Raw genomic sequence first — 13,289 nt, 5'->3', positions numbered from 1 at the left:
AAAACTTAAAATGTTTGTATCTTGAACCTACTAATTATACTTACATGAATTTAACCTAAGGAATTAATAAGAGAAGCAAGAAGAGATCTTAATTTTCAAAGACATTTGTCACAATATTCATAAAAATGCAAACTAAAAACACTAATTTTAAATATTAGAAAATGACTAAGTTGTGGTATGTTGATGAACTATTATTCAGCTGTTAAGATTATTTTCAATAATTTTTAATGAAATGGAGATATAGTCACAATCCAGACTGAGTATAATTTATCCAAAATGCTTTGGACCAGAAGTATTTCATAGTTTGGATTTTTTTCAGATTTTAGACTATATCTGTGTAGACCTTACCAGTTAAGCATCTCCAATCCAAAAATCTAAAACGTTACCAAATTTGAAACTTTCTGAACATTGCATTCAAAAATTTTGGATTTTCAGATTAAGGTTGTCCAAGGTGTGTAATGTTAATTGAAAGTTACAAGGATGGAAAATAGCTGCATAAAGAATATAATATTATCTAGCTATAAGTATAGGTAAACATGGAGGGAAGAGTGGAATATATTAAATCAAAATAACAGTGACCACCTTTAAATTAAGTGAGATTATTTCTATTTTTCAATATATCTGAGGTTCTTATAATTGTCATAGACTATATATGACACAAAAATATTTCATTGTGGTTTGATTTGGGTTTCTCTTTAATAAAGACACCACCTCAATAGACTGCAATTGCCTGGGGTGAGAAAGTCAAGAGTCCGTCATGGGTGGTGTTCAGTGCTTACAGCGGCATCTAACACACGGCAGATCCCCGATTACTGCTAAGCTGGTAAGTGACTGAGTGGCTCAGAGAGTCCCAGAAAGGTTGGAGGAGGGATGGAGGGGCAGTTGGAAAATTCTTCCGAGTTTAGTAAAATGTGTATTTATCCTAGACTTTTAGGAAGTGAAAATGATTCATTGTGTGACTAAGCTTAGGGAGGAAAATTTTTAAAAAGAAGGTAATGAAAATAGAAGGAACAGTCTTTGCTAGGGCCCAGTGGATGAGACAATAATTGAGTTCATTCTTCTACCAAGGCTCAGTACCTACTCAAAATTCCACTCAGATTTCTAAAAGCATTTGCTTCTCAGGTTGATAGTAGAAAGCAACTGTTAGAATGCAGTTACATGATGCTGCCTTCCCTCTGTCAAGAGGGTAAGTTTACACTCTCAGAACCCCTGGGATTCATGCCCACTTCTCTTGTGAAGTCTCAGAAGAGGGCTCACCACAATGATGCTGAGATCCTGAGTGGACAGTTACACGGTACCAATGGCCCCTTCAGATGAGGATTTGTTTCTCTCCATCTCTGGAAGCCGAGGCGGTGAGGGTGGTTCCTTCCCAGAAATGATCACACTGTCTCTGTGTACTCATAATTACTTGGCAAGGAGAAGCACTGTGGATCCTAGCATCTCCCTCCTCCAGCTGATGTGCGGGTAGCAGACATGCGTTCTTCATCCACTTTGGCACTGTTGTGACACACGCTCAGGCTGCACGCCCAGGCAGAAATCTGGTCTGAGTTTAACTTGCTTAGACTTGTGAACTCTGGAGAGGAAGTGTAAGGCACTTTTTCATTGAGTTTATGTCTCTTGCATCAGATTTGGGGTTCTGTTTGGATGCTAGTATCACCATTATTTCTCCCTGGAAATGTCTGGTTGCTCTTCACTCCACAGGCTCAGTGGCATTTCCTAGTTCCAAATGTCCACAAGCAATCGTGGATTGTCTCAGAATTACACTAGCCGGGGTCGGGGGAGAAAGGATACACGGCTTTATGATCAGGGAATTCAGGTTTCCTGTCCTTGTTTGTTCTTTGAGCTTGGGCAAGCTACTGAACTCAGAATTTGTATTTTCTTCATCAAAAAAAAGCTAACACTTTCTAGGTTGTATAACAACTGTGAAAATTAATATTAAAGTACACGTCATGTACCTGGAATAGAGTATAGTTCAGCAATACAAGATTTACTATCAATGATTTTTCTGTAAATAAGTCATTTGCAGATCTCTTTTCAATCTGTGAGTTTTCATATAAATGTTCAAGTGTTGTATCAGAAATTTCCTTTCCCACTACTTTCTCTGTTGGGTTTTTATTAACATGGTGATTGCCTTTACAGAAAAGTAATTTTACAGGATTCTCTGGCTACAAATTATATAAAGAAATAGGCATAAGGCACATTACAAGCCATACAAACAAGACATATATGAGGATTAAATTTCAGGATGTGTCCCGGAGATACTTAAGGCAGGGCTGATATATGGTTTAAAATATACAACAGATATTCCTAGGCTTTATAACAGCCAAAAGAAAAAAATCAAGCCTCTGTTAGCTGCAGGAGCTTCTGAGGGTACTAAACCTGCAGAAAGTTCTAAGTACATAAATAACTCAGCTGGGCTCAGGAATCCTTAGGACATTCTGGGAAGCCCTCACTGTCTCTACCAATGTTAAACTAGTATGTCACGCAGTTTTCTCAGTGCAAATCAAGATACATCTTCAGCCAAATCCCTCAAACCTCATAATTATCCCTTTTGCCCTTTTCCTCCTAAGATGCTGCTAAACCTGTGTCAAAGTAGTGATCAAGAATCATGATGGGAAAATAACCCAGTTTTCCCTTATAAATAGGTCACTTGGATGGCATTTCTAAGAAGCCAGAGTTCAATACCCAGCAGCAACATCTGTAGCTTTATAGATTCAACTAGTGAGCACGGCACCACACAGACCTTCCAGCTGGGTCCTGAATACGTCGTGTAATCACACCTACTCAGCTCCAGCAGAAAACACCACAACTTCAGAGTCCAGTGAAATATGTACAGAATACCGGCCACTTTCCTAAGCAAGGGAGAGGCCCTTGCCAGAGGCCAAGGGCTATCCAGCCCTAGAGGAAAAGACTCACTGTTCTCAACTGACTTTTCAAAAGCAACACTTTTCTGTCATCAGGATGATGGAGAAATTCATTGCAGAAGGGACACTATGGCAATCACCCCAATATTTCAGACTGGTTTTGAAACTGGTTGTGAGGTTTTATGACTTATACAAGTTAGATAAACAGCCCATATTGATTTAATTCACTCAGTAATTGCTCAATTCTCCAATTTATTGCCCAGATGTGGCCAAATTTCTCCCCACAGACAAAGAAGTTATAATGACAGCTAAAATGCACCAAATTGCACAGATTACCACAAGTAAGCAGAGGCCACAGGAGAGGGTTCATGTGCTTAGGGTCCTAAGTTCCCACTGTGGGGTGAGGAGACAGCATGGCCAGGAATGCGCCATCTGGACTGGATGGCATCACATGACCACAGGAATGATGAGGGCTCCCTCTGTTTCTCTTTACAAGGGTGCAATCTGAGATGAGGGGTGCAGGCACGTGTCCCTCACACTCCAGAGCTCAACCAGCTTTGAGGCAAGAGGACCACACTCTTTCTAAAAGCTCTGCTACAGCATATGGCCCAGTGCTACAGTAGCTGGGTGACACTCCACCGGCCTTCTCAAGCTCCTCCATGGCCACCTGCATTTCTCCTTTCCTTGTTAGGACAAAAATGTGCTGTTTAGGACAAAAATGTTCACAGGAAAAAAAAGTGTTCACAGGGTAGGGATGGGAACAGAGGCAATGGGGAAAGAATGGAAAATAAATGACTATTCACACATTCGTGAATGTAGCGATTATTGCAAATACCCATTATAGACCAAGTACTGCAAATTCTAAGCCATTATTTTACCCTGATGGAGTGAAGTCAGATCGTCAATTAGCTGTGAACCTCACAAAAGTGAGGAGAGTGGATTTTTCACATCCCAACACAAGAAATGACAAATGTCCTAGACATATGTGCCAATTACCCTATCTGAGTTTTAAACATTGTATACATTCATCAAACTGTCACAGGGTGCCCCACAAATATGCAGTTACTATGTGTCAATTAAATCTAAAAATATTTAAAAATCATCACACACAAAATTATCAAATTAGAAATCATTGTCATTGTCTGGGAAGTAAAGCACGGGACACTACAAAATGTTTACAATAGGAAGTGCGCTCCTCTTGAAAAAGCAATGCTGGAGTTTCCAAGAGCAGGAGGAGTGGGTGCCACCGCCTCAAGATGGGGCGATGGGGAGTAGGAGAAAGGAGAGAAAAGGGGGAAGGCCTTGTAGGTAGAGTCCATGAGGGATTAAACCAGTGTTTCCCAAACTTCCTTTGGCAAATGAATCCTCTGGGGACTTTGTTAAACCCGCCAGCCTGCAAAGTTAGAGACCCCAACTTCAGCAAAGCTCCAGGTGGAGGCCATGCTCTGTCTAATGAGGAGCAAGAACTCATCCACCTCAGAGAGAGCAGGACAGGGCAGGGACAGAGAGAAACAGAGAGAGGAGCAGACAGGGCTGGGCCATGCCAGGAGGGGCAGGAGGTCTAGGGGATGGAGACGAGAAGGAAGGGAGGCCTCGCCATCCCTGTGTCCCTTGTTCTCTCCAAATACCCTTCCTGGGCCTTTCATTTGCCCTGGGAGAAAACGCTTTGCAAATCTCATGTGCAAGTAAGAGCTAAGGTGTTTATGGACTTCAGGGCTTCAAAAGCCCATAAAGCACAGCTCCTCCATCACAGGCAGCCCATTAACAACCCAGGTTTATTGGTAAAAATCCTCGGAACTTAATATGCCTTTGTCAGCAAAAGTAATTGGTCTTGGCCAGTTAATTTGGCTGGTTTTGCAGACTGAGGACTTGTCACTCTTTCAAGAGTATCTTACAACTGCGTGGGCTGCACTCCCTTCAGTAAGCAATTTCCAAGAATGCTGAGCCCATAGCTTTCCTAAAGTAGTTTGGTAAAAATAAAAAAAAAAACATAATGCCAGGGGTGGTCATGGGTACCTGTAATCCTAGCACTCTGAAAGGCTGAGACAGGAGAATGGTAAAGTGGAGTCCAGCCTGGGCAACTTAGCCACTTAGGGTGACTCTGTCTCAAAATTAAAAGTTAAAAAGGGTTAGAAATATAACTCATTGTGAAGGCCAGTGAAAACAAACACACACACACACACACACACACACACACATACACACACACCCCTCATATTGGCATCTTCATCTTTACTCTGACAACTTTGACAACTGATTTTACAGAATGCCTGAGCCAAATCCTAGTTCTTATTGCAAATGTGACTGAACAACAGCACAAGTAACTGTTGTACAGTTAAGTGGATAATAAAAAGTCAAGTTTAAACTGAGAGAATGAAGTGTTTTAACCAACACTCTGTGTGCTTTTTAAAAGCATTCTTTGCTTCAGACATTACAAAGAATCATCTTTCTGTTTTAAACTAACACAGCACTCACGCTCTTGATCTCACTCCTTAACAAACATCCTCTAACTCGACACAGACAGCTCAAGGAGAAGAAATCCTCTGGGCTCTTTTATTTCTACATTGTGTAAATGGCAAGATATGGTTGAACAAGGGATAATAAAGCACTGTATTTCCTGAGTGAGTCTCGATGAAATTCACACCAAACATGTCAGCCGCTGTGCTGCCGGCCTGGGCAGGAGCAGGAGGTTGTGGGGTCCTCCGTGCTCTCTCCTTGGTCAGCATGTCCTCGGCCGTCTGGAACGCTGTGCACCATCCCCACTAAATTCAGAATGTGCAAGCACACTAAGGTGTTTGGGCCATTAGCTAAGGCATCCTCTCAATAAGACGAAGTGTCTTTCCAGCGCACGGCCTCTCTGTCACCACCTCACAAAACACACAACTAGATTTTCACAAGGGTGGAGAGTTTTGTAAAGAAGAGGTTGCGTTTAAAAACTGAAGCCACACGGCACTGACAATATTTACATGAGACTGGGGGACCATGGAAGAATAAGCGGCCCCGTAGATGGATAAGATACAGGAGGCTTACTGCAGATACACAGTGTCACAGTCAGGCGCAGGCTAGAGATGGTGGAGTCTCACTGCAGCGATCCCCACGCAGGAACAGCTGGCTGGCAGGAGAGAGCAGAGTCATCACAGTGTGGAAGACAGCACATTCCTGTTCCTCAGTGCATGGCATCAAAGCACGGAGTAGGGGAGGAGGAGAGGGGCTTCTGTTAGGAGGCCACAGTGCTCAGCCTGAGCATAGCAGGATGAACAGGGAAAGGCCTGGCCCCTTCCACACTAACAAAGAGAGCAGAAACAACCTAAGAACTGTGATGCTGTGGGGTGTGTGTTCACTTGGAAGTGGTGTATGTTTGTGCATACACAAGTATAAACGTCACCCGATCAGCACCTTCTCAGAGCAGCCCTCCGGAGGCCTGGGGATTGGCGGTGAGCACTCATCTCAGCTCTTTCCCCATCAGGTGGGAAAGTTCAGAGGCCAGAGTTCTGCCCAGGCCTCCAGAGTCTGCCCAGCAGGAAGAAGGCCAGGCTGCCCACAGTGACGGAGCAGTTAGTGTCTTGATCCATGTGTGCTGCGATGATGTATTACCATAGCGTGGTGACTTGTGAAGAGCAGAAATTTCCTTTTCACAGTTCTGAAGGCTGAGAAGCCCAAGACCAGAGGGCCAGCCAACCTGGTGTGTGGGGTTGCTGCTCCTCTCTCAAGTCTGCACCTGCTGCTGTAGCCTAGGTCAGACTCCTCCCCTTAGCCTTTATAAGGATGGAATCCGTTTACCAGAGCAGATGCTGAAAGGCCTAATCACCTCCTCAAGGGCTCACCTCTTAACACCACCACAATGGCAGCTAAGTTTCACCATGATGGTGGAGGACATGGACCACAGCACCTGGTAATGCGCCTTCTGCTGGCTGCACCCTTCTTGCTTTCAGCCGAACTCTATCTTCTCTCTGCCCCTCTATAAAATACTCACATGCAGATCAGGATCTGGGTCTAGAGGAATCCAGCTTACACATATTAACGCATTTAATGTATTTATAGTCATATATACGTGTACACATGTTTTATGTATCTATATTTAAATGTTTATATATCTATACATATATATTTATATTTGTATGAGGTATAACTAGAATATACGGTAAATGTTTCAATTTTTAAAAGTCATGTAAAACACACACTGCCATTAATCCCCTGTATTCCCCCTCACTTTGAACATCTTGCCACTTTCTGAAGCTGTTCTGCAAGTCTTCTTTGCTGATAGTTTTTAGTTGCTCTGTTTTGGGTGCTTCAATATCCTGAATCAATTCAAAACCCTTTCCCTTTCATGGTTATTTTGACTTTGGGAAAGAGCTAGGAGTCACACAGTACCAGATGTGATGAATCAAGTAGATGAGGACACACTCTCATGTTTTTGTGAGTGTTGGATGGCATTCAGTAATAACTTTCATCATGTTTATGACCACACCCCATAAAGACATTCATGAAAGAGTACTTCCAGAACTGCATCAGAAAGTAGCAAGAATGATGGGATAAGTGTATGAGCAGGATTGATGGCGATGTGTCTATTACTGTTTCTGTCATTTAAACATTCATTGTATATTTTGATCATCCCTAGTACATATGTACATATATGTGTACACATGCACTCACTGACGTATGTACACATAAGTACACATCCATAAATGCAACTGGCTTCCATATCTGTGGATTCCACGCCTATGGATTCAACCTCCCACAGACTGAAAATATTTGGGAAAAACTTGTATCTGTACTGAGAATACAGACTTTTTTCCAGTCATTGTTTCCTAAACAATAGAGTATACTAAGTACATATCATCTAAGTTGTTTTAGATATTACAAGCAATCTTGAGAAGATTTAAAGTCCATGAGAGGGAAGTGTGCAGGTTACACACAAATATGACAGAATTTTAGACAGGGACTCAATCATCTGCAGGTATTGGTGTCCGTGGTCCTGACACCAATTACTATTAGATGCTGAGGGACAAGTGTCCTGCTTCAAAGCATAAAAGTCCTTCACCTCTCTCTAACATAATAATGTTTTCTTCTCTTAAAGCACAGCAGGTTTCTGTACAGCATTCTTTTCTGTACGGAGATCCTGAACCTTATGCTCTGCCCTTTTCCAGCTCAGCCCTCTGGTTCAGCAGGATGGTGCCTCACCCCACACACACGTGACCCACCAGAATTCACAGTCTGCTGCTGGGCAACCTTGACCCGTTTTGTGCTACACAGCCTGGCCATACCTGGGAACCAGACACTTTCAGGCAGATGCTACTACAGCTGCCCCTGAAGACAGAGCCATTGCTGCTGAGATACTGCTATCAACAGACAGCAAAGTGAAAAAATATTCAAAACCAAGTTAATTCCATAGCAAACTCCAAAGAGAGTTTAGACCTCAAACCTCTGTATTCATAAAAAGAAAGGCCGCTCTGTGGCCCTCCTCAGCCCCAAGCCCCGCACCCGGCCCTGTTTCCCAGCAGGAACTCTGTCCTTGGGCCCCTCTGCTCTCCGAGTCCAGAGACCAACATCAGGAACACTAAGTGCTCAGTGTGGTAGCATGGAGCGTGGAAAGAACACCGGGATTATGGGAACACAGGAAATTGGATTCTCAGCCTAGAGGAGAGAGGTTAGAGACTGTGTATGCTGGAGAGAGCCCAGTAAGTAGGAAACCTTGGCCAAGGAACACCCTTGGGATTTTACTTTTTCAACAGAAAACAAAAACAGGACTTCCAGGGGCCTGAACCCTGCCCCAGGTGCATTTCTCTGGGAAGACATCAAGTTTAAAAGCAAGCGAAATCTGAACACCTCAGGGTGTGTTATATTGAGTCTGTGATGTCTGAACCCAAGACCCGAGCTCATTTCCACCTCCCCAGGACACCTCCGAAAGGCATCATAGTACAGCTGCAGGTTTCCCCTCCTCCTCGCCACCTCTACTGTTCATTCCCCAGGTGGGGATCAGCTGACTGCCCTTGGCACAGCTTCATCAGAACAACAATTTATCCAGGTGCACACTCAAGAGTTTCCTACCAAAACCACTTTGGTTTTCCTCAACCCACTCCCAACAGAATGAGGTTATTAAAATAATAATAATCATTATTATCATCAGAAAATGTTACAGCCACCTATATGGCAGAAATAGTGTTGAGAAATGGGCAATAATAGCAATCATATACATAAAAAGTAATATCAACCAATTTACCCATGACTGCAAGAAAACACAGAAGTTCAGCTGGAATATACAAAGTTATATACATTTTCATTAGTAAATTGCTTTTGTGTTTTAATATATTACATAAACTCTATATATGTTTTATACAGAGATATACAACACACCACCTTCTCTCCTTCCTTCTTTCCCTCCCATCCTCCATATACACACGGTCACCCTCCACCAAATGTCTTTTATCCTGGACTCTAGGATGGAGGGCCTGTGCTGGAAGAGGTGAGAAAGGCAGAGAAATGACAGATGCTGTGATTTACAGTGGCCCAGGCATGAGTCTGCTTTGGTGAAATTAAGGGTTAGAGTTTGCCATGTATTTCCTTTTTAATATTCTAAGATGCATACTGAGTCACCAATGACTTGGAAAATGTGTGTTCTTTATTAGGAAAAATAAAAAAATAGGAGACTGTACCAACTCTCTACTTTAAGTAACATGGGGCCACTGCATAAGACCAGACCCTCATAACTACCACCACCACCACTAATGCCCATGGTTGCTTTCTAAATTTAAACATATTAATGAGAAGAGCTCTTTAAAATTGTAATGCAGGCCGGGTTCTTCGTTTTCATAAGGTTTCTGAAGATGACCCTTAAGATATAAATTAAAAGTCACAATGCTTAGAAAGAAAAGTCTATGAGCCTGCCTGCCTAATCCCTCCTCTGCCCTGGAGCCAGTGTTTATAGGGTGTTTTCTTTTTTTTTGCCCTCACAGGATACCCTCCCCCACAGAATTCCCACCTGCTTCCCATTTGACTGCAGCAAACCCAAGGGCTGTCTGAGCAAGAAGCTCCTCTGTCCCAAGAAACAAGAATCCACAGAATTCCCCAAAAGTAGGCAGCGGAGGAGCATAGACCGCGCTCCTTCATGCTTTGGAGCAGTGGTGCTTGGTTGGAAGCCAGGTTGCTCTGCATGGAACCCAGGTGATGGCTGCTGACCCTGCTGGCTGTAGATAGAAGTAAGGGTAGAAGCCAGGCTGCTGTTACACATTCTGCAAAGCACATGTCAGCCCAATCATGAGGGTGACCCAGCCCAGTGTCCACGGTACCCAGCTGGGATAGGTGCTCGGGGACAAGTGAACAGCCATGAATCTGGGGACCATGGTGACATCCATGCAGGACTTACGAGGCAGGAACACTTGGTGCACTTGTTCCCTTCCGGCCGAAACTCCTCTCCCTCTCGGTACTGCACACCTTCAAACACGCAGCCTGGAAAGCAGAGTGGAGTTCAGAACCAGGCAGGAGCAGTGTCCTTGCAACACGGTCCTCACGGTCCTGCTCACCCACCCGCACCCCCATCCCAGCTACCCAGCAATATCCTCTTTGGTCAGCAGACAGCAAGCACCTACCCAGTAAAATAAAGGATGTGAAGAACAAAATGCTGGCATAGGACCAGAAACCCTAAAGATGCCAGAAAGTTCAGGGGAGCCTCAGTCAGCCTGTGGGTACAGTACAGATGCATAGCAGGGAGTCCCACCCTGTGCCCCTGGAGTGATGTCATGATCATGCTGGCCACTGCTGGGACCCAAACCCCAGAGGGACAAGGAGAGGCTAAGGGAGGCCAAGGAGGGATCAACTATGGGATCAAGAGCAGATGCAGCCAGGGGCTGCCAGTTTAGGATGAGGCCAAGGTCTCCCCTGACTGTCCCCATCGAGGCTCTGTGGAGGGTCTCCCGTCACAAAAGGTGATGAACTCTGCAGGCAGTTCTTTCTGAACCTTCCCACTTGCATCCCAAATGCTGTCCTTAGAATGAAGCAAAGGGGCAAAGCTGAATCCTGACCTCCTAACCTAGGGCATGGAGCATCCCAGGTGTCATGGGCTGGTATGTGACCCTGACTCACCAGCTTTTAAAGATGGGACTGAGCTAGGTACATCCTGTGGTATGCAGTGGGGTGAGAGGAGCATGGGGTCCTCTGGTCCTCGCTCACTTGGGGACCTGGGCAGGCACTGAGTGACCAACACCTCATCCCTCTCTGGACCGTGGTAAGGACTCAGGACCATAACATGTGTGATCATGGAGCTGGGTCCTTTCCTTCCTGGGAACTCAACCAAAACATGGAGTAAAAGAAAACTGCTCATATAGGAGCACTCAGATAAATCACGTGGCTGTTTTCTACCATGTTTCACAAGCAACAGGGACACAGGGCTCCCCTGAGTGGGAGGATGTTACCTACATGGAGCGGTGCTGTGTTTTAAGGGCTCCTTGGTGCTGTTCCTGCTCCTTGAGGGTCCCCTGTCTGGGAACGGAGGGCTCTGAGTGGATTCTGTAGCAATAAGGAAACTGTCTGTGCAACACACCTGAATCTATAGTTCAGAGCTATGATAATCTTAAATCTGTATGACAGAGTTTTCTCTGTTATCAGTCTCCAGTTTGGCCACATATCAAAATCACCAGGGAGGCTGGGTTCCCCCACCCAGATTCTAATGGACTTGGCATGAGCTGTAGCCTGGGTACAAGATGCAGCACTTAGGGTCCCAGGAAATTCCAGGGTGCAGCCCAAGAGAGCAACTCATCCACTTGGTAAAGGTCCCACTGACATTCAAGAATGTTGTGACCTGATGCAAAACATTAGATGCATCAGAAGGGAAAGGCACTGGGCAAACTGTGACAGACACAAAATAACTGGATTACGGAAAGAATTAGTGTAGTTTTAATCAGTTTTTGGCTTTCATATGAGCTCATCAGTAACACAAACTTCACAGAAATCCCAGTGTGAAAGGAAGCTGGATAAGATTGCAGGACACAAGGAGGTTAGAAGAGGAAAGAACTGCCCATTCTTTTCATTCAAGGACAAGAGAAGACTGAACTCTGAAAATGACTCAGGTCTACCACAAGGAGGGGCCCGTATCTGTAGCGAAGCCCCTAGGACCTTCACCACTTCAAAGGAGGCTCAAAGAACAGCAGGGCCTCAGGGTCACCCTGCAAAGGAGAGTAGTGGTTGTATTGTCACCAGTGAGGAACAGCGCTCAGAGAAAACCCCAAACACAGAACACTTGTCCTAGATGATCAGCAAGTGTTTAAGAGATCAGAAAAATGTCTCACCTCAAAACCCCAGGCTTATGGGAAAGGGCAAGAAGAGCTGCAGGAGGCCTCTGTAATCGCCTGAGGGAAAGTGGGAAGAAGGATTTGGCCACTAGAAAAGGAAGAGCTATTTGCTGTCAGCTAGGCCGGGTTTCTCTACAAAAGACAGTGGGCTCAACTTGTGGAACCACACAGAAAAGAACACCAGCAAAACCCTAAGCTAAATTCACGTGGGACACAGTTCTCAGTTGTCAGAAAACATCTGGTTGCCTCATCACCATGGCAAGCTCCAGCCAAGGCACTGCAGTACGAAGCGGTAAAAAGACATTTCTGGAAGCAAAAGGGAAGGCACGGTGGACCTGAAAGTGGAAAGAACGCCTCTAGGCCCAGAGAAGCCAACAGCCAAGACCTACATCACACTGCCTTCATGCCAGCATGCCCTTGCTGTGCCCTCAGGAAGAGAGAGCAAAGGTTCAGGCCAGGTCAGCGCCCTGCACAGGAGGAGGAGTGCGCCCTCTAACCCTGTTAGGTGCACAGAGGCCCAGTAAGGAAAATCCAACAGGCAAAGGAAAATGACACATCTCTGAGGGACACAGAGATTTCAAGTCTTGCCCTGCGCAAAGGGCCTCTTAGCCTCCCACTTCCTGAGGATGCTACCTGGACAGGTGGGGCAGCAGGCTCCCTGGTGCTCCATTGGGTTTCTACAGTGAATGACACAGCGCACCTGGGACTCTGTGACAACGCCTTCCTGCAAAAGAGAGCACACAGTCAGCCAAGATTCCTGTCAAGGAGCTAAACTTCAGGAAAGTAACCAAGCAGAAGAACCCAAAACCATAAAGTGCGCAGTGGGGTAGGCGTCAGGCCCAGGAGGACTCGGCACAAATAAGCTTATTCACCTCTACTGATGCTTTTGACCTCCGAGGTCAAGCCCCATCACCCAGCCTTGTTTTTCCTGGCCTTGCACTCTCTCTTTGGCCCTGCTTTCTTTCTTTTAAAAATAGCTTTAAGACTTTCTTGCCATCTGTTGGTAGCTGGCAGAGTCTAGCTGCTCATTCACAGTTGTCTTATGTTTTCAATGCTGGCTGTATTTTCTATCACTGTTCTTATACTTCAAGGCATTAGCTCTGGAGCACGGAGACCCGAGTAGCATCCAGAGGTCCCTGAG

The 13,289-nt window shown here is 45.0% G+C and overlaps 1 protein-coding gene across 1 annotated transcript in view; it reads right to left on the bottom strand.

Annotated features, from left to right (window-relative positions):
• The window catches only part of LOC102004870 (BMP-binding endothelial regulator protein), a gene marked incomplete at its 5' end in the record, with an annotated part of 243,075 nt that overhangs the window by 153,938 nt on the left and 75,848 nt on the right, over positions 1 to 13,289 (bottom strand). The window contains 2 exon segments of the mRNA XM_005414284.2: positions 10,228 to 10,310; positions 12,782 to 12,872. Coding sequence (XP_005414341.1) covers positions 10,228 to 10,310; positions 12,782 to 12,872 — 174 coding nt within the window.

The sequence above is a fragment of the Chinchilla lanigera genome, unplaced genomic scaffold, assembly GCF_000276665.1.
Source record: "Chinchilla lanigera isolate Chin_1 unplaced genomic scaffold, ChiLan1.0 scaffold00181, whole genome shotgun sequence".
Classification (NCBI taxonomy): Eukaryota; Metazoa; Chordata; class Mammalia; order Rodentia; family Chinchillidae; genus Chinchilla; species Chinchilla lanigera.
Note: the sequence above shows the minus strand (reverse complement) of the source record. Positions and strands in the feature narration are given on the sequence as shown.